This window comes from Echinops telfairi, unplaced genomic scaffold (assembly GCF_000313985.2).
Source record: "Echinops telfairi isolate 266 unplaced genomic scaffold, ASM31398v2 ScPeMD7_2010;HRSCAF=2546, whole genome shotgun sequence".
NCBI lineage: Eukaryota > Metazoa > Chordata > Mammalia > Afrosoricida > Tenrecidae > Echinops > Echinops telfairi.
In genome coordinates this window covers 16354268-16373577 of record NW_022105908.1, presented here as the reverse complement: position 1 = coordinate 16373577, position 19310 = coordinate 16354268, and the positions used below count along the sequence as shown (strand labels likewise).

Genomic DNA, 19310 nt, shown 5'->3' with positions numbered 1-19310 from the left:
ATTGCCACTCTCAGCACTGGTCCTGAGGGGTTCATCTGTCCTGGATTCCCTGTGTTTCCAGTTCCTATCTGTACCAGTGTACATCCTCTGGTCTAGCCGGATTTGTAAGGTTGAACTGGGATCATGATGTGGGTGGGGGGGAAGCATTAAAGAACTAGAGGAAAGTTGTATGTTTCATCGTTGCTACACTGCACCCTGACTGGCTCATCTCCTCCCCACAACCCTTCTATAAGGGAAAGCCCCATCATCCTCCCAAGGAGCTGCTAGTGGTTTTGAACTGCAGACCTTGCCCAACATGTAACCACTACACCACCAGGGCTCCTCTGAACAAAAGAAGTTATGTTCAAAAAGACAACTAGTGGCCCGGCTACCACTACCAACTGCTCTGAAGGGGATCACACTAGAAGGTCGTGGTTAGAGTAGTAGAGAAATGTGGAACAGACTGGACACACAGGACCTGCTGGGTCCCCCAAGACCATGGTCTTTGCTCTCCGGGTCTGGAGGTGAACTTGCCTCCTGTTAGAATAGTCATCCGTGCAGGATCAAAAGACAGCAATCAGCCAAGGGCAAGGTCAGAAAGGGCAGAACAGACACGGCATACACAGGGACGAGTGGGACAGGCAGAGACACGGCAGACGGGGCCCAAAGGCAGAAGCTGCTGAGGGGTTTTCAGTGGCCGGGGTCGTTGTAAGGAGGGAGGGAGGTGAGCCTTCCTTCCAAGGCAGTTCTAGGTGCATTCAAGCATGGAGGGGACTGCAAATCGAGGCGCTGAGTCACAATGGCGAGAATGGCTAAACACTGACCATGATCAGCACTGTAAACCTTCATCTGATTTGCCTTAATGGAGATTTTTCTGAGTTTTCTTTAAAGGGTAAACATTGAATGGGCCCAGGTCTATGACGCATCAAGACAAGGCAAATGAACCGGAGCTCATTAGTGCTCCCTCAGTGGGAGGAGAAAAGGCAGACACATTGCCTAAAGGACACCTGAGTTTCTGTGAAGGGTGTTGGGGAATTGGGAACAGCAGAGATGGTCAAACAACATGATGAATATGACTCTCAGCAGGAATTTATACACACCCCAAAAATGTGAAAACAGCAAGAATGTTTTGCTACATATATGATGGGACTTCAAAAAGTTCACGGAAAGATTTCATTATCTATTTCATTTTCTCACAAACTTTTTTTGAAGCCCCCTCATAAAATTTACCACCACCACCAACCCCTCCCCCACAGCTGCCCTGTAAAGACACCAAAGGACAGGGTTAGAGTGATGGGGCTGAGGGAGGTGGGGGCAGCCCAGGGCTGGGGCGCAAAGGGAGGAGCTGCTCCGTGGGTTTCCAGTGGCTGTGATCTTTTGGGAGTAGACGGTCTAGCCTTTCTTCCAAGGTACTTCTAGATGCACACTAATCTCCAACCTTTCTATGAGCAGCCACGCATCTATCCATACTGCCCAGGGACTCCAGATAATTCCTGGGTTCCCACAAAGGGATAACACCATCATCTAATAGAGTGGCCACTCAAGTCTCACAGCTGCCCATTAACTGGCGGAGCCTGCCTGCAACTCCTCCTGGAAGCTATGGGCTCAGGCCCCCATGGACCTGCCTCACAACTGGTGCTGGTGCCTACCCAGGCAGGCAAGCCTAATCCTCACCAAATGAGCATGGGGTCCAGGGTAGCTGGTTCTCATTCTAGGGCTCATCCTGCAGAAGGAGGTCACCTGGCCTAAGGGTGCTTAATGGGCAGTGGCCACGGTTTCCCAAGGCCTCCAATGCCTAGGCCAGTGGGCCCATTTCTCAAGTGAGGGCCTGAGGCTCGGGAGTGAAGCCACCTAGCCTGGAACACACAGCTCACTGGAGCTGGGAGGGGTCTGTTCCCAGAGCATCCTGCAGCAGCCATCCCAAGTCCCCTGGGCTGCCCAGAGAGGAACCTGGCCCCAAAGTCTGCCAGGCGCCACTCATCTAGGTCACCCCAGGGCAGCCAAGCCCCTTGAACATCAGCATCTGAACCAGAAGGCGCAGCTAATCTTGTTATTCTTTAGGACGAGGCTGAGTAGAACAAAGTGCTTTGCCTAATTGAGTCCCCTCACAGTTAATCTAGACAAGGGGAACTTGGCAGAGAAGGCCTACTCAACTCACCCCAGGGGGTGTCTACCCGGGGTCACCTCACTGGCTCTCTAAGCTCATGCTGTCACCTCCCAGGGTGCCACCTCCGGCTGATTGGTGGGCTCAGAGACCAACATCCCCAAGGACAGCACGCAGCAGCAGCAACAGCAGCAGGGACATGGTAGGTGAGGACACAGGGCCTGTACCTGCAGGCTCATCTTTCATGGAAGGAAGCGCCAGCGGTAACTGTGGGCACAGCTCTCACTTGTACATGACCGCCAGGCTTTGGGAGGCTCCTCGGCACCCATCGCTCCATCCGATCCCCATGTGGGCACAGAGAGGAGGCAGGATGGTACTATTCTCCATATACAGATGAGACTCTCATGGGGCTGGGACCCAGGTGTGCCAAAGCCCCTACGCCACTGCTGAACCCAGCCCCCCTCTTTAAGGCCTGGGGTCTCCCTGCACTGCCCAAGTCTCTCAGGCAAAAGGGGATGAAGGCCTTGGGGACCAGCCTGCAGGTTGAGACGGGGCCAGCCACCTGTCCACTCTCCAAGAAATGGCTCACATCTTGAAAGCTAGGCTTAATTTTTCCCCTCTGCCCCAGCTGAGGGCAGCCCCGGTGATGTCGTGGTTATGAATCCAGCAGTTCAAAACCACCAGCTGGTCCTCGGGAGAAAGGCGAGGCTTTCTACTCCGTAAAGTGTTACACTTTTGGGAACTCACGGGCAGTTCTACGCTGCCCTATATGGTTGCTATGAGTCGGCATGGGCAGTGAGTATGTTCTCTGTTTGTTTTGCCCGGGCTGTGTCCCTCAGGGGCCAGCTGTGTCCCCAAGGCCAGCAGTCCAGGCAGGGGCAGTGGAAAGGGGGGGAAGGAGCGACACCAGCGAAAAAGCTGGGAGGAAAATACAAAGGCCCACTCCTGCCTGAAACCCAACCCGCCTCGCAGCGGAGTGCGACTGCTCCCAAGGGGGCTCACGACAGCAGGGCCGGGACAGCGTGTCGCTGGGCACAGCCGGAGTTCAAAATACCACGTTCTGTGCTAACTGGTCCCCGCTGGAACATTTCCCATGGTCCTTCAAGGACAGGGACTTCCGTGGCTTAAAGGGGGAACATGAGACAGAACAGCCCAATCCTGTTAGCTGCTGCAGGCCAGCCTGCCGTGGTTCAGTCTCTGTGGAATTATTCTCCGCAACTTCTGCAGCAGGGGGAGAACTTAGGGTCTCCATGGTACTCAGCGTCATCCTGCGCACCCACCACAGTGGGCTGCTCTGGGTCAGGACACGGGCTTGTGCCTTTCAGACACGCTCACCACAGGGCTGATCTCTGCCACCGTCACACCTGGTCTGCCTCTGGCCCAGAACCAGAAGTAGATCCTACTCCATCTCGCACAAGGGCAGATCAGCAGTCTGCGGAGTCCACCCAGAAGTGCCTCAGAAGAAAGGCCTGGCAGTCTACTTCCAAAAGAGCACAGCCCCTGCAGACTCCAAGGAGCACACCACTGACTCGCACAGGCCACCCTGAGTGGGGAAGCCAGCTGGCTTATGGTTTGTTTCTTCTTCAATAAACATGTTTAAAGGGCACCTGGCATCATGCACTTGTCAAAACCAAGACACAGCCTAGCCTGAGTGCTTCAGTTGGTAACGGTATCAACACTGGCTTTTCGACTGTAACAAATGTAGCAGAGAAGGGGGGTACAGAGAAACTGTTCTTTCTGCATAGACTGTGCCCATAAAGCTCCTGTAGGGGCCCTCGTGGCTAGTGATTGTGTGTTGAGCTGCTAACCTTAAGGCCAGCAGTTCACAACCACCAGCCGCTCCACAGGAGTAAGATGAGGCTGTCTACTCCCATAAAGAGTGACAGTCTGGGAAACCCACAGGGGCCGTTCTACCCTGTCCTATAGAGTCACCACGAGTCCGAATTGACTTGACGGCAATGAGTTTGAGCTTTCTTGGAAAGCCCTCTGGAGCCCTGGTGGAGGGCAGTGTTCACACGTTGTAAGGCGCAAGTTCAGCAGTTCAAAACCATCAACTGCTCTAGGGGAGAAAGATGAGGCTTTCTACTCCTGTGAAGATGCACCGTCCCGGAAGCCCACTGGTTCCACTGAACTACAGGGCAATAGGAGTTGGAACCAACTTGATGGCAGTGAGTTGGGTTTGGGGTATGGGAAGCTCATCTAAAAACTAAAGGGTTTTTTTTGTTTGTTTGTTTGCTTGTTTTTTAAGGAAGAACAAAAATAACTTGGGCTATTTATCTGAAAAATCCAATTGTGCAAAACCGGTCCCTCCCAAAACAATGACTGAATTCTTTTCTGGCAGCCGATAAAGATGAGGACCTTGTCCCACCGGATGACCACATCCCCTTCCCATTCCTTTCAGGGTCCCCGGTGGTGACTGCCCGCCCGGTGAGGAAAGCGCTGGTCCTCCTGTGCAGTGAGTCTGAGACCCCGTGCCCGGAAGAGGAGGGGGCTGCTCCTACTGCAGCTGGGGCAGAAATGTGGCAAGATGGCTCCAACAAGTGATGGGGTTCAGTTACTGCTGTGATGTTTCCGTTCAGTTCTTCGCAGCCGCCCCCTACTGCCCCCCACTTGTTTTATTATTTAATTATACTGCTGTCATTTTGACATGGAGACTCGAGGTCTAAAATTAGGCAACTGGATCTTACACCTGGGGGAAGGGAGGGTCTCAGCGATAACAGGTGTCAAATTTGTGCTGGAGGGACCATTCTTGTGAACTTTCTGCCCCCACCCCACACGCACCCACACGGGAGGGATGCTGAAGGGCTCCCACCAAGCAGATGGCAGTACAGGGTCTCACTCCCAGCCCCCACTTACCACATTCAGCTACTCCAATCCCAGCCTTTCTCTTGGGAACAAGCATCACCGTCCCTCTCTTTCTGCAGGCTGGTGTTGAGGTGTGAAAGTGCTTGGCAGCCAGGGGATTAGAAGGGCTTTGGTGTCCCCACACACTGTGTCCTCTGGACCAAAGGGGTTAATGTCATTACCCAGCCTCAACCAGGTCAGAAAGTCAGGTTCTGGTCCAAGGAACATGCTGTCAGGACTCCAATCGCCCTTGGGAACCCTCCAGGCCCTACAGGAGTCTCCACCAGACCCATCTTTTAGCCCCACCCCCACCCCCACCCCCGTCCTCAGACCAGCTTCATCCTGGGAGGTTGCCCCATCCTTGTTCCTGGTCTGGCTGCAGGAATGTGGGTCATCCGTATTTCCCTGCTCCCAGGGAGGAGCCCAGGGGCCCTGGTGATACAGTGGTTACACACTGACTGGGCTGCTAACCGAAGGTCAGCAGTACAAAACCACCAGCTGTCCCATGAGATAAAGACGAGGCTGTCTACTCCCATAAAGAGTGACAGCTGGGAAATCCACAGGGGCCGTTCTACCTGCCTGTCCTGAAGGGTCCCTCTGAGTCAGGTTGGTCTCGATGGCAGGGAGGGAGGAAGGGTCACACAAAGGTGTGCAATCACTTGTTCTGCACATCAACTGCTGCTGGGACCTGCTCTCCAGGGACCAAGCAAGTGTAACCATGCTCCCGCTCTGCCCACTCCTTGGGGTGCCCAGCTCTGTGCTCCTTCCGACCAGGTGCACTCAGGCATGACAGGACCCCCCTTCTCACCATCTCCACCACCTCCCAGGCCTTTCCCAGGAATGTTCACCAGTAGAACCTGGCCCTCCAGCTCTGCGCCATCAACAGCAAATCTAGAAAGCACTGCAGGTCAGGCTTCTGGGCCCCTCTAGAGCACGTGTACCGGGGTGGGGATCCATACAGCAGATTCAGGGAGGGACTGCCCAGCCCCCTGCTCCTGCCCAGGGGTCTGGGCTGCTCAAGAGGAGACTAGCTGGCCTGCGACCAGAGAGGGGCTGGGAGCACCGCAGGCAATGAGGACTGTGGGAGCAGCTGACAGAGACCTCACTGGGGGTGGCAGCTGGGGTCATGCAGGCCAATCTCAGCCCTAGGTGCTTCCAACACCTACCCTGTTCCCCTGAAAGTAAGACACCTCCGAAAATAAGACCTACTTACTGTTTTGTCTCTCGCTGAACTATAAGGCATCCCCCCGAAAATAAGACCTCCCAGAAACCACCGTAACTCTGGACTCTGGACCATAGCAGCGGGCGCTGCCGCACAGCTCACTGTTGGCCACAGCTCAGCCGGAACAGACAGGAAGTGCGAGATCTCTTTTAATAAAACAATAAATGTGTACCGTATTCTTCTTCATGGAAAAATAAGACATCCCCTGAAAATAAGACCTGGCGCCATCTTTGGGAGCAAAAATTAATATAAGACACTGTCTTATTTTCGGGGAAACGGGGTAGTTCCTTTCTCATCAGCACACCTGTACACAGAGGCAGTTAGCCACTCAGTGTGCAAAGAAGGATGCTGGGAGGCTCCTGCCTCGGCCCCAGCTGCCCACTAGGTCTTTGTGTGTACACACACACCACCACCAGTTCCTGCTTCAGGGTGGAAGTGCTCTGGGGTTCGAGGGCTGAGTGCAGCAGCAGGCAGCCACATTTCTGGGAACCATGGGAGAGGCAGGCCCAAACCAGACAAGGTGGGCTGAGGCTACACGGGCCTAATAGGAAACCCGGATCAGCAGGGCCAGCTGGGAGGGGCTCCACTGGTCAACCACACTCTACAATCTCACAGGTGGGTCATTTGTGGAGCTGGCTCAGCTCTAAAGCCTCCTCCCTCCAGAGACCGCCTCTTCCAGACCTCTCATCATATTAAGTCAGAAGGGTGCTAGCTGAGGATTTTGTCTCCTTCCCTGGTGGGGGAAGAGGACACAGCACTTATAGTATGCCCTTGGCTTTGAATCCCCATCTCCTTTGAATCCCCACCCCACCCCCAGCATGGTTCCTGGGGCTAAGGCTCTATAATGGACAATGTGTTCCCAACAGTGCCCAGGTGAACGCATAACTACTGAGCCACCAAAACCAAAAAGCTAACACCCTGCCATGGAGTCATTTCTGACTCCATAGTGAGTTATGCTTTGGGCTGCTAATCATGAGGTTGGCAATTCACAACCACTAGCAGCTCCTTGGGGTAAAGATGAGGCTTTCTACTCTTGTAAAGAGTTACAGTCTCGGAAACCCACAGGGGCAGTTCTATTATGTCCTCTAGGGTGGCCATGAGACTACACCACCAGGGCTCTCCCTAATAAGGGCCTGCTAGCTAAAGAGTATATATGACTTCTACAGCTTAACAAAAAGAAAAGTAACATACTCAAAAATGAGAGCCAGGATATACACAGACACTTCAAAGAAGAAAATCAAATACCCAATAAACATGGAAAGGTGTTCAGCATCTTCTAAACCACAATGAGACATCATATCACTCACACTAGGACGGCAATAATTATTACTACAAGGGAATATTGCATGGGCTAAAATCAAGAAAGGTGTGTCAGGGTTGTATCCTCTCCCCATACTTAATCAATCTGCATGCTGAGCAAATCATCAGAGAAGCTGGATTACATGAAGAATGTGGCCGCAGGGTTGGAGGAAGGCTTATTAACAATCTCAGATATGCACATGACACAACCCTGCTTGCAGAAAGTGAGCATTTGCTGATGAAGATCAAGGGCTGCAGCCTTTTTTACAACTCACTGTAAAGAAAACCAGAATCCTCACAGTTGAATTAAGAAGCGATATCATGATGAATGGAGATTGAAGTTGTCAAGGATTCATCTTGCTTGGATCAACAACCCATGTCCACGGAAGCAGCAGTCAAAAGATAAAAGGATGCACTGCACTGGGTAAATCTGCTGCACAAGCTCTCTCTCAAGTGTTGGAAAGCAAGGATGTTAGAGGGCCAGCACGCACCTGACCCAAGCGATTTTCAGTGGACTCACATGCATCGGAAAGCTGGATCGTGACTACGGAGGATGGAAGAAGAATCCAGGCACTTGAATGGCAGCCTTGGCAAAGACTACTGAAAGCAGCACGGACTGCCAAAAGGACAAACAACTCTGTCTGGAAGAAGTAACAGGCAGAGTCAAGGATGCTGACACTTCACCTTGCGTCCCTGGAACATGCCTCCAGAGAGACCAGCCCCAGGACAAGGGCATCATGCTTGGCAAGGTGAAAAAGAGGAAGATGCTCAACAAGACGGACTGGCGGAGGGGCTGCAACAAGAGGCTCAAACAGAAGCACAGCTGTGAGGGCAGTGCAGGGCCGGGCCGGGCCGGGCTCCGTTCTGTTGAACAACAGGGTTGCTCCCTGCGAGTGGGAACTGATGGGAGAGTACCCTGGAGCAGCAGAGGGAGCGGGAGAGGGCAAGTCAGGAGCAGTAGTAGGACGTGAACACGTGGCAAACTGCTTGCAAGAGCAAGAGGTCTACAGTGCCCATGAGCTCCTGTCCTTCAGACAGAGTTCAGACTCACTTAGCCTGGTCCTTGTCCACCGTGCTCCTCACAGCCTCAGGAAAAGAGGACACTGATCCAAAAGAGCCAGCGGGACCAAGCCAAATCACTGCTGGCACCCCCCTACCAAGTGCCTCATGGTTGTGCTACCAGCAGTTCAAACCAGGACTCTGTGGACTGTGCACGAGCTGAGCACCTTTGAAAACAAGGGATGACAGTGTGGGTGGAACAGCAGCAAGGGTCTGCCATGCCACAGAGTGGCTAGCTATGGTTGCCTGTGTCCCCTCTGGGTCTGTATACATGCAGAGCCAACCAAACAACTGTGCCTAGTTTTAAAAACTCTTGTTGGGGACCATCAGAGGCTCCAGCCCTGGTCTGACCTCTGACCTCCAGGCACACCCACTTTCCTCCAAGTTCACCATCCTTCTCTGCTTCAACCTCGGCTCTGGATTGGGCTGGGCTGGACTGTAAGGCTCCTGGACCTGCCTACCACCCTCCTGAATAGACAACCGGAGTGCGTGCCTCAGAGCACTGTCTTCACACCCTACCATGACCGTGGGCAGGGCAGCACCTGGCCATCCTCCACCCTACCCTCAGCTGGAAGGGAAGGAGGGAGCAGGGAGGATGAGGGGTTGAACAGGGCTACCTTCTGGGCAACCATTAAGGCTGGATACAGAGGCGAGGAAGGGTATGATTTTATATATATTTATATAGATAGATATACACAACATAAGAAATAAACACCTAATTCACTTCCATGAGACAGCTAATACACTGGTAGTCCTTCAAGTCTTGAGGGCCACTGGGTACAAGCCAAGGAAGCAGACAGCTGAATCCTGTAGAGAGCAATTCAGGCAATCTGGCCGCAGGCAGCAAACAGCAAGGCAGGTCCAACAGTCCCCAGCTCAAGCAATGTATACTCCAGCAGTGTGGAGAAGCAGGTCTTGAAGGAACCTCAAATTACAGTGACACAGTCCACGGGCTGGGTGTCCCACAGGTAGTGTAGCTCACAAGTTGAGGCAGAAAACCAGCTAAGGCAGCCGCACACTGGTCCAATCATCAAAGAGCAAGAGACAAGAAAGGTGAGGCTCGCCTAGCCATTTATCTCTCTGCCCTTCAATTAATCCCACATGTGTTCATTGGCCAGGTTGGCACAATAAACCGACCTATCACACAGGGACAGCTGGTGATCTTGGAGACCTACCACCCACTGTTGGGCCCAGGCTCACCCATCACTCCTAGAGAACAGAAGGGGTCGGTAGCATGAACACAGGGCCCTAAATCATGGAAATGTCCCGAGCATGAGTTTCTGGACTAGTTCAAATACTTCTGAAAGAACTTGGCCTCAAGAGAAACAGATGGAAGACACAGGCACTGGAAGCTTCCACAGCTGCTGCTCCTGGGAGCAAGTTACCACCCGGGCTGCCTCCTGTTTCCCACACCCGCCATCCACTTTGTCCTAGGTAACCTTTCAGCCAGCCAAGCTGTTTAAAAAAAAAAAAAAGCAGGACACAGGCTGCATTTTCAGACCCAAGATGAGGCAACCTGCTCAAGGATCGGGGACACACTAGGCCTCAGTCCACCTCCAGTGCCAGCTGGCTCTGCTCAGATAAAAGCCTAGCCTGTGCCCGGGCTCTTCCGCTCAGCCCAGATTCCCGCAAACACCAGGCAGGTGCTGGTCGGAGGTTGTTTTCTGGGCCCAAAACTTGGGCTGGCAGCCCAGTGGATACACAGGCACAACCAGAAAGCCAAAGTTCTAGCCAGAGTGAGGGGCTGTGAGAGCCTGGCTTACAGCCCAGTGCCCATGCAGGCCTAAGGCCCACCGCCAGCTGACCCTGGGCTCCATGGGGCCTGGACCCACCCATCCACCTTCTCCCCTACGTACACGTCTGTCTTCTTGGGTCTTCTGCACTCCTGGTCACACCCATCCCAGAGTCCACTGAGAAGAGCCCCTGAGCCCACCCTGCCCAAGCAGGCCCACTGCCTTGAAAAACCTACGCCACCTTCACACCTGATCCAAAGGCCCCTTGCCTGGGTCTCTTCATCTACCACCTGCATATGGACCCTTCAGAGGCCTCGGTCTTGCTGTTTCGTTCACCCGATGTCCAGCCTGGTATCCAGGCAGGTAGAACATACCCTCCCCAAGATCACAGGGCCACACAGAGTGAGCACCCATAATACTCAGAGGTCAGTGGGACAACCTCCCTCCACCAGAGAAACAGGCCTGAGAAGGAATGAGAGGCAGAGCCACTTTCAGTTGGCCTCCTTACTCAGCATGCTTCCACAGGCACAGAATGGGCACCGCTAGAGGTTTCCTGGGAGCCTTGGTGGCACAGGGGCTACATGTTGGTCTGCTCACCGCACGGTCCTAAGTTTGAAACCACCAGCTGCTCCTCTGGAGGGGAGGACGAGGCGTACTGCTCGCATAAAGATTTGCAGTCTTGGAAACGCTCGGGCAGCACTCTGCTGTCTTACTGGGCTGCTGAGTCAGAGTCCACTTGACGGCAGTGCGACTGGGGGAGGGCTTTCCTGCAGGGGCTAGTGCAGCAGGCCTAGCAGGCTGGCCACACTCCTCTCTGTGCCCACAGTACCACCTGTTGTCCTGCAGCCAGGGCTGCCTCCAGGCCATGCCACAGGGTCCCTGGGCCGACCAGGGCCCACACTCTTCCCAGTGTAAAGTGAATGATAGCTCTTCCCAGATGTGCAGGGCTTTCAGGGGTAAAACCAAGGAAGTCAAGAGGGCCTCCTCCCCCAGAACTGCCCTGGATGCAGGAAGGCCCCTGACTGGAAGGCCTTGGCCATGTGACTGACAGGGGTGGGGTATCTGTCAGCAACTGCTTCTGCAAACACACTTACTCCAAGTCTCCCCCCATGACAAAGCTGCCCAGGCACCACGGTAACTGCTCCCACAGAGAGGCCCCCGCCTGAGCTGTGGGCAGCAGAGGAGAGGGGATGCTGCAGGGAGGACCTGGGAGAGAAGGGGCTGGCACCCTGGGACGAAGGGGCAAGATCAAGCAGAAGAAACCGCTCAAGCCAGGGCACAGAAGCCAGAGCTGATAGAAGCCAGGGTTGCAGCACGCTGTGAGAGAGAAGGTGTGACTTCACTGAGGGTGGAGCTCAGACGGGGTCCTGGCCCCCTTCACACCTGTGTCCCCGCAGAACGATCAGAAGTGTCCCAGGGTGAGCAATACAAGATGGTCAGTCCCTCTCTCCAAGCCAACCAAGTCTGTCATGATGTTCAAACAAGCTGGCAGGTCTCCATCTGCTTCTGAGAAATGGTCTTCAAGAGTTAGGAACCCAAGTATGGGAAGCATCTACTTTTGTAACCCATGAGGCAGCGCAAAGCCAATGAGTACAGTAACCCAGGCCGCCGGGCAAGAAGCTGCCAGCAGTGAGGACTCAGAGTGAGGGCTCTCTGTCCTCTGTCCTCTCGCTCCTGCCTTGGTGCACAGGACACAGGGTGAGCGGGCCTGGCCCATTTGACTAGACAGAGGAGCTGGTACTGAGGCGTGTGTAGGCAGGGCCCAGAGCTCAGAGGAGGCCTGAAGCAGGCTGCTGCACTCAGACCGGCAGTTCTCAGTCCTCGCTGTGGCTACGTACCAGCTAGACGGCCTCAACTGTGAGGATGCTACTGACCCCTGGTGGGCAGAAGCCACACTGCAGCCAGAGGAGCTGCTGTGCACAGATCCCCTCAGCAGGAGGGTGCCAACCAAATGTCAACCTCGTGGGCACAGCAGGGCACAGGAGGTTGTGGGAAGCAAGGACAATGACCTGCAGGGCTGACCTGACCAGGTCTGGGGTGCCCTGTATGAGGGCACAGATAAGCTCTCCGGGTGACTGAGGCCCAGAGTGGGATGGGTACAAGTGGGAGAGGGAGGGTACTAGCAGACCATATGAACCAGCAGTCTGTCCCAGAAGACAGAAAACCACTAAGAGAACAGAGTGTGGGGCCTGTGGCAGCTCCCTGGGCAGCCTGAACTGGAAAGTGGGGGGTGCAGGAGGTGGCAGAAGTGGGCCAGTGCCTCAGGGGAGAGGGAGGCAGGCAGGCAGGCAGCAAGTTGGCCCTGGACTCAGGCAATGGTCATCTGAGGGAGGTGACAGGGAAGGGGGACATAAGAGAGTTTCCTTCTGGATAAAGAGTATATACAGGGCCTGAAAGGCCCCTCAGAAAACCACTGCCCACGAGCCAACTCTAACTCATAGTGACCCTATAGGACAGGGTAGAACTGCCCCTGTGGGATTCTGAGACTGGAACTCCACAGGAGCAGAAAGCCTCGTCTTTCTCCGTCACAGCAGCTGGTCATTTTGAACTGCTACGTAGCAGCCTGATGCGTACCCACTATGCCGCCAAGGCCCCTGGAGATACCCCAGTAAAGCCAACAGTCGGGGCACTGCAGGTGCTGCCAGGCCAGCGACTTATTGTGTCGGCAGCACCTTGGCACCTCCCTCCAGAGTCCTGGCCACAAATGAACAGGACACTAACCATGGCGCAGAGGAGCACCAGGCACATATTCACCCCACACCTGGCACATGGGGCTCCTGGCGCCTGGGAGGAAAAGGAGCCATAAGGGCTAGCAGAAAGAAAACAGACTTGGTGCAGTTTCAAACCCCAAACCCAACCCACTGCTACCAAGTCACTTCTGACTGTGCGGCCCTGGAGAAGAGAGTGGAGCTGTCCCACGGGTTTCCACGGCTGTCAGTCTTACGGAAGCATGGGTCAGAACCAGGGACCTTACAGTCTCACAGCCAAGCACAGAACCAGTGAGCCACCATGTCGTCTTGGGCAGGGGCCAGTACCGTACATGCTGACCCAAGGACCGTCCCACAGACAAGGGCTAGTGAATGTCCCCAGCTGGAACTGGGTGGTGGGGAGCCTCTCTCTGGGAGCTGAGGGGTCTGGAGGAAGGGGGCAGGGTGGCGAGCCCAGTGCTGTGAGACACGGTTCTACGGGCTGTATCGACAGGAAGGCAGGCTCAGTTCTGGGCCTGGTTGTTGGCCTGGCTTCACCCCACATGTCTCAGACCTGTCAACACTCACCTGGACAGACTGCGCTCTTCCTCCTTCAGACGTCCCCCAGCTCCCGTGGTCACTCAGCTCCTAGGCCACTGAGGAGCCCTTCCCTTATCCTCACCTTCCTTCCAATTCCTGTTGACCCTGCCTGACCTCAGAACACACCAGAATCAGACCCTCCCCTCCAAGGAGGGCTATCTTAAGTCTCAGCCAGGGAGCCTCTCTCAGCCCCATGGGGGCCCACTTCAGAGGAACAGTGGACATTAATACCCCAGAGCCAGTTAGGGATGGAGTGGGGTGCGTGAGTGTGTGGGTGTGCATGCGCACGTGCATTTTAAACCAGTTTCTCCCGCCACCCCTTGGCCACCACACACATACATCTTCCCCAGCAGCAGAGGCCACGAAACCACCATGGTGGCTGGACCTTTGCTCAGGCTGACACAGCTCTGGGGAGCTCGCACTCTCCCCCAATGCCCACACTGTGCCAGTGAACTGGTTTGGTTTTGTTGTTTCCGAAAATGAGGCAACTCAAAAGCTTATGACTAAAAGCAACTTAGAAGCAGCACAGCCCGTCTCCCAACCACACACTGTCCAGGAGTCTGTGGACCAAAGCGTGATTTTACAGTAATTTTGCAAAAAGACATCATTATCTTGTGTTGTGCATAATCACTGGGTGGTGTGGGGGGGACACTGAGACCTCTGGGGGCAGGGCACCATACACACTCTACACCCAGACACATACCACACTAAATCACACCTGCAAAGATCCCTTCTTGCCACATGAGGTTGCCATCACATGTCCCAGCAATTAGGGTGTGGGCATCTTTGGGGGCATCTGACCAAACACCTGCTTTACCAGAGGGGTTGAGGACCCTACCAGCCAGAGGCGTGGGAGGGGTGGAACAGGAGGAAAGCACACGGGGACCTGGGGGTAAGAAGGACAGGAGAGCAGGTCTGTGGGTGGGAGGGCAGCTGACCGGCCTGGCTCTCCCTGGGGGCACGGAAGCTCAACTAGGGAGGCCCACGTGTGAGGAGAAAGGAGGCTGGTGATGCAGCAATTAAGCACTCAGCAGTTAACCAGCCCCTCCCCCAGAGAGAGCTGTGGCCACTTGCTTCCTTTAGATTACAGCCTCAGAAACCCTGCAGGCATTTCTACTCCGCACACTAGGAATCAGAGTCAGAATCAGGTACTAGGTTTGTCTGGTTGTTTTTTAGAGGGGCATGGGGGGGAGGGTCTGAGAGGTGGTAAGAGTGGTTATGAGCTGGGCTGCTAATCTCGAGGTCAGCAGTTCAAAACCACCAGCCGCTCCAGGGAGAAAGGTGAGTTCTCAGAACCCCACAGGGGCAGTCCCACTGTGTCCTGCAGGGTCCCCGAGTCAGGGTCGACTCCAAGGCAATGAGTGTGGTTTCTTTTACTTCTTTTTTTTGAGAAGCAAGGGGGGCCAGTCAGCACGCAGAGCATGTGGCTGAGGGAGGAGGTTCCCACAGCCCAGAGGGAGCCTGGGCTTCTGCGGAGCAGAGACGCTGAAGAGCAGCCTGCAAGGAGCTCCCTCTCAAACTTCTCCAGCCTAACCCAGCAGCCTCAGTTCCACGTCCAGGCGGACAAGGAGTCCGCCAGCATCTCAACCTCAGGCTCCACTCGGCCGGTCTCCTCCCACCCACTCACTCCCTGGCAGGTCGGCGGTAGCCTGTTCTTTGGCCTCCTTGGCTGGCAAGCAGTCATGCGGCAGGTTCATCGTGTTCAGCTCAGGTGGGACCACTCATGGAACACGAGCCTGTGAGGGAAGCAGCTGACGCCCCTGGCCCCCACCCACCATCATAACCCCTCCCTTACAAACCCGGTCTTAGAGAAGAAGAGAAAAAGACGGGGGCCTGTCCTGTCTCCCAAGCTAAGGACTCTACATGGAAACAGAACAGCACTGCCCTCTGAGAGCCTTCTCTTCCAAGTCCCCTCCAGACGACCGGAGGGCGAGAGTGCAGCTTGGTCCCTGCACCCCAGGGCCGAGCCCAAGTCACATTTGATGCTGTGACCCACCATCCAGGGTGGTAACTGGATGGAATGGAGTTCTGCTTAGTTGTTTCCACACAGCTTCCCTAGACCCACCAAGCTTGGGTCCTGTGGGGGGTGGCGGGGAGTGTTCACCCCAGGGTCTAGCTGGAAGCCATCTGTGTACCCTCTTCTTTACAAATGGCCACCAGAGCCGGCTTATTCTGCTATAACTCACCTCAGTAGGTGGGGGTGGGTGGGGGGGGGCAAAGACTCTTCTTGCAAGAAACTGTATTTGAGGGAAACAAAAATGCTGATGGATCCATGGGCAGGGGAGGGATTCACAAGAACACGGTTCTCTCCTGCGAGTATCAGCCGAGAGGGGAGGAGATCTCGTCCCTTAGATAAGAATATAGTTAAAGTCACTATGGACAGGTTCGGGGTAGGCCTCCTGCAGGCCCCCGTGCAATGTGAGACCACTGAGCACCTGGACTATGTCAACCACTCAATGCCGAGGGTGTGCAGGTATATCTGAGGCGACGTAACGGGGCTCCCAATCAGAGGACTTCGAGGGGGCCAGGCCCCGCCACTGCTCAACCCTGGGCGCGCAGGAGGCCGCCACACTCGGCAGAGACAGACAAGGAGAAGAGCAGGAGCAGCCGTCTGACCACGCGAGGGGCAAACTTCCGGGCACAGAGCGCCAGGCTGGCACAGTGAGTACCGGGAACTGACACTTACCACATTCCAGAAGAGCGGGTTGAAGGCGATGGCTAGGACTGCAGCCACAAAGCTGGGATCCAAGGGGTTCACGTAGCCCAGCAGCCAGGCCATAACGTAGAAGTCTGCCTGCAGGGACAGAGCCAGCATCAGTGGGAAGCCCGCCCAGCGCGCTGCCCACCCGAGAGGGGCAGGTCCCCACAACTCAGAAACAAAGTTGCCCTCTGGGAACATGTGGAGGCTTGGGAACACTCAAGTCCAGTAAAGGCTACCACAGTGTAATCTCATAAAACTGAAGATAAGAAGCTGAAATTTAATCATCTGTGTCGACCTGTCGAAGGACACAGAGGGACAGTGGGCATGCATGCTAGACAAGGAGACCGGATCCAGCAGGCTGAGAGCAGTGTCACCAGACGTGGGGGCCAACACGTGGGCACAGTATGCAGGGGTCACACACACCAGGGCTGAGGGTGACAGGTCCCTGAGGAAACTCAAGTGTCCGGAGAAAGGTTCGGTCTTGATAGCAAGCAGATAAAAACAAAGCGATAGCAAGGTACGTTCTATCACCATTCCCTCTCTCCCAAACGTCCAGCGGGCAACACGTGGTGCTGTCGAGGGCTGGGCAGTGGCCAGAGGAACTGTGAACAGGAGCTCCCCACACCCAGCAAAGCCACTCCCAGTGTCTGCCCACGTGTCAGGAGTGCTTGCAAACATATCCACAACACTGCTTGCAACAGAAAAGGTTAGAAATAGTCAGAAATGACTGTGGTGACCATCAGTCACAGAATGGATTATCAAACGTGGCCTATTCCCAATTAAAATAAATGAACTAGATCTACAAGCATCATTATAATGTTCTCAAACACACCATTGTCGAGTGAAGAAAGCAGGCTGCCGAGTGCCTGGAAGTTTAGAGAACAACACACAACTCCTAATTCAAACCACTGCAATGGGGTCAGTTTCAACTCATAGCAGCCCTGGGTAGGATTGCCAAGACTAAATCTTTTTTATTTTTAAAAATCATTTTACTGGGGGCTCTTATAACAATCCATGCATCCATTGTGTCAAGAACATTTGTACGTATGTTGCCATCATCCTTTTCAAAACATTTTCTTTCTATTTGAGCCCTTTGTATCAGCTCCTCATTTTTCCCTCCTTTCCCAACTCTCTTACCCCTTCTCATGAACCCTTGATAAATTATAAATTATTATTATTTTCATATCTTACACCATCCGCTGTCTCCATTCACCCATTTCTGTTGTCACCCTGGGTGTGTGTATGTGTGTGTGTGGGGGGGTTATCTGTCAATCATGGCAATTGGTTCCCCCTTTCTTCCCCCTACACTCATGGTACCGCTACTCCCATTATTGTTCCTGGGGGGCAAGACTCGATCTGTAAGGAGCAGCAAGTCTCATCTTCCTCCCTTGGCTGATGGGCGGACCCACCAACTTTGCAGTGAGCAGCCTACTGCCTAACCCACGGTGTCACCAAGGCCCAGTAATGCATACTACAAGACTGAATCTTCCTTCTACGTGTGACCGGCCAGCATTGAGATCTACCAAGGGCATGACACCTGCTGCCTCGAGAAGGGTCCTAGTGGTGCAGCGGGCTATGTACTGGGATACTAACTGAAAGGTGTGCAGTTCAAAACCACCAGTCGTAGGAGTAAGATGAGGCTTTCTGCCCCCGTAAAGATATCGTCTCAGAGACCCACAGGGGAAGTTCTATTCTGTCCTGCAGGAGCTACTCAATAGCCCCTGGGATTGACTCACTAGCAGGCAGTTTAGCTGCCTCTAGAGCAGGGCTGCTCACTCAGCATGGTTAGCACCTTTGGTATCCGGTGCATTGTAGGATAGTGAGCAACAGCAATGTCTGTGTTATATAACCCAAACAGCTCCAGATATTGCCAAATATCCCTGGGGAGGGGAGGGGCAACTTCCACTGAGAGCCACTGCTCTAGAGACAAGAGGAAAGAACAACCGAAACATCCAAGTTTGGTTTCTTTCAGGAGAAAAGATGGGGTGGGGGGTCCAGAGCACTCCGAACGTTTGCATGAATGGTCTCTGGACCTTTCTGTTTTTCACTTTAACAAGGGCTGAGCACCCAGCAGGTGGTGTCTCTAGATACAATTCAAAAAGAAAGCGTTAGATTCTAAGAATCTAAGTACAAGCCCACAGGGTTCTGGCTTCCCCAACGTGTCTGCTTTGGTGGGGTGCAGGGTTCCATTTGTAACTATAATACGCTATTTCCAACAGTGCCGTCTCTCACTTTGGAGATGGGGTAGCTCGGTCACCCAGCTGGCAACTGCAGCACCTGGGGAGGAAGTCAAGGACTCTGCCCACACCTGGGTACACTCTTCCTCCTGGACAGGGAGTGCAGTTCGATCAACTTTTGCCCTGTGTGTCTTCCTCAGCCTGCCGGTGTGCTCATCCAGACAGCATGGCTGGGTAACAGACTATTGTGGACATTCTTCACCATGGCCAGGCATGCTGCTCCCATGTGTGGGCCTCCTCTACTAGTTGTCCCTTGGATTTCTCAAGGGCAAAGACCAGAACCTTTCAAGAGGCCCAAAAGCACAGTCCAGCAGATGGCCAAGTCTTAGAACAGAGGCCTAGAGTGATAGATTGAATTGTGTCCTCCCTACCCAAAATATGAACTGAAATCCTGGCCCACACACCTGTAAATGTGTCTGATTTGAAGCTGGGTTTTTTGTCATATTAAATAGGTCATATCCAAGCAGGTGGGCTCTAAGTCTTCTGAGTTATAGGAAGACCAGAATGGACAAAGAACAGATGTCAGGAGAAGCCACAGAAAACGTACACACACACACACACACACACACACACACACACACGCCTCCCCCTACAGCCAGCAACCTCCAAATTTAAATTTCTGGCCTCCTGAATTGTGCAAAAATTAATTTCTGTTCCTTAAAACCATCCACTTATGGTATTTTGTGAAAACAGCCCTAAGATGCTGAGTTAGTTAATTGTGCCAGCCTGGCCGATAATCACATGTGGGTCTGGTTGAAAGGCGGAGGGATAAATGGGTGGTGAAGCCTCGCCTTTCTAGTTCTCGGGTCTCTTGTTTTGTGATGGTTGCATCGGGTGCAGCTGCC

At 54.0% G+C, this 19310-nt stretch overlaps 1 protein-coding gene across 2 annotated transcripts in view; it reads right to left on the bottom strand.

Annotated features, from left to right (window-relative positions):
* PEMT (phosphatidylethanolamine N-methyltransferase) overlaps positions 1-19310 on the bottom strand; it is an 86921-nt gene that overhangs the window by 44786 nt on the left and 22825 nt on the right. For both annotated transcript variants that reach the window (XM_004712952.2, XM_045293520.1), the window contains one exon: positions 16214-16321. In XM_004712952.2, coding sequence (XP_004713009.1) covers positions 16214-16306 — 93 coding nt within the window. In that variant the 5' untranslated portion in view covers positions 16307-16321. Of the gene's footprint in view, positions 1-16213; positions 16322-19310 lie in introns of those variants that run through there.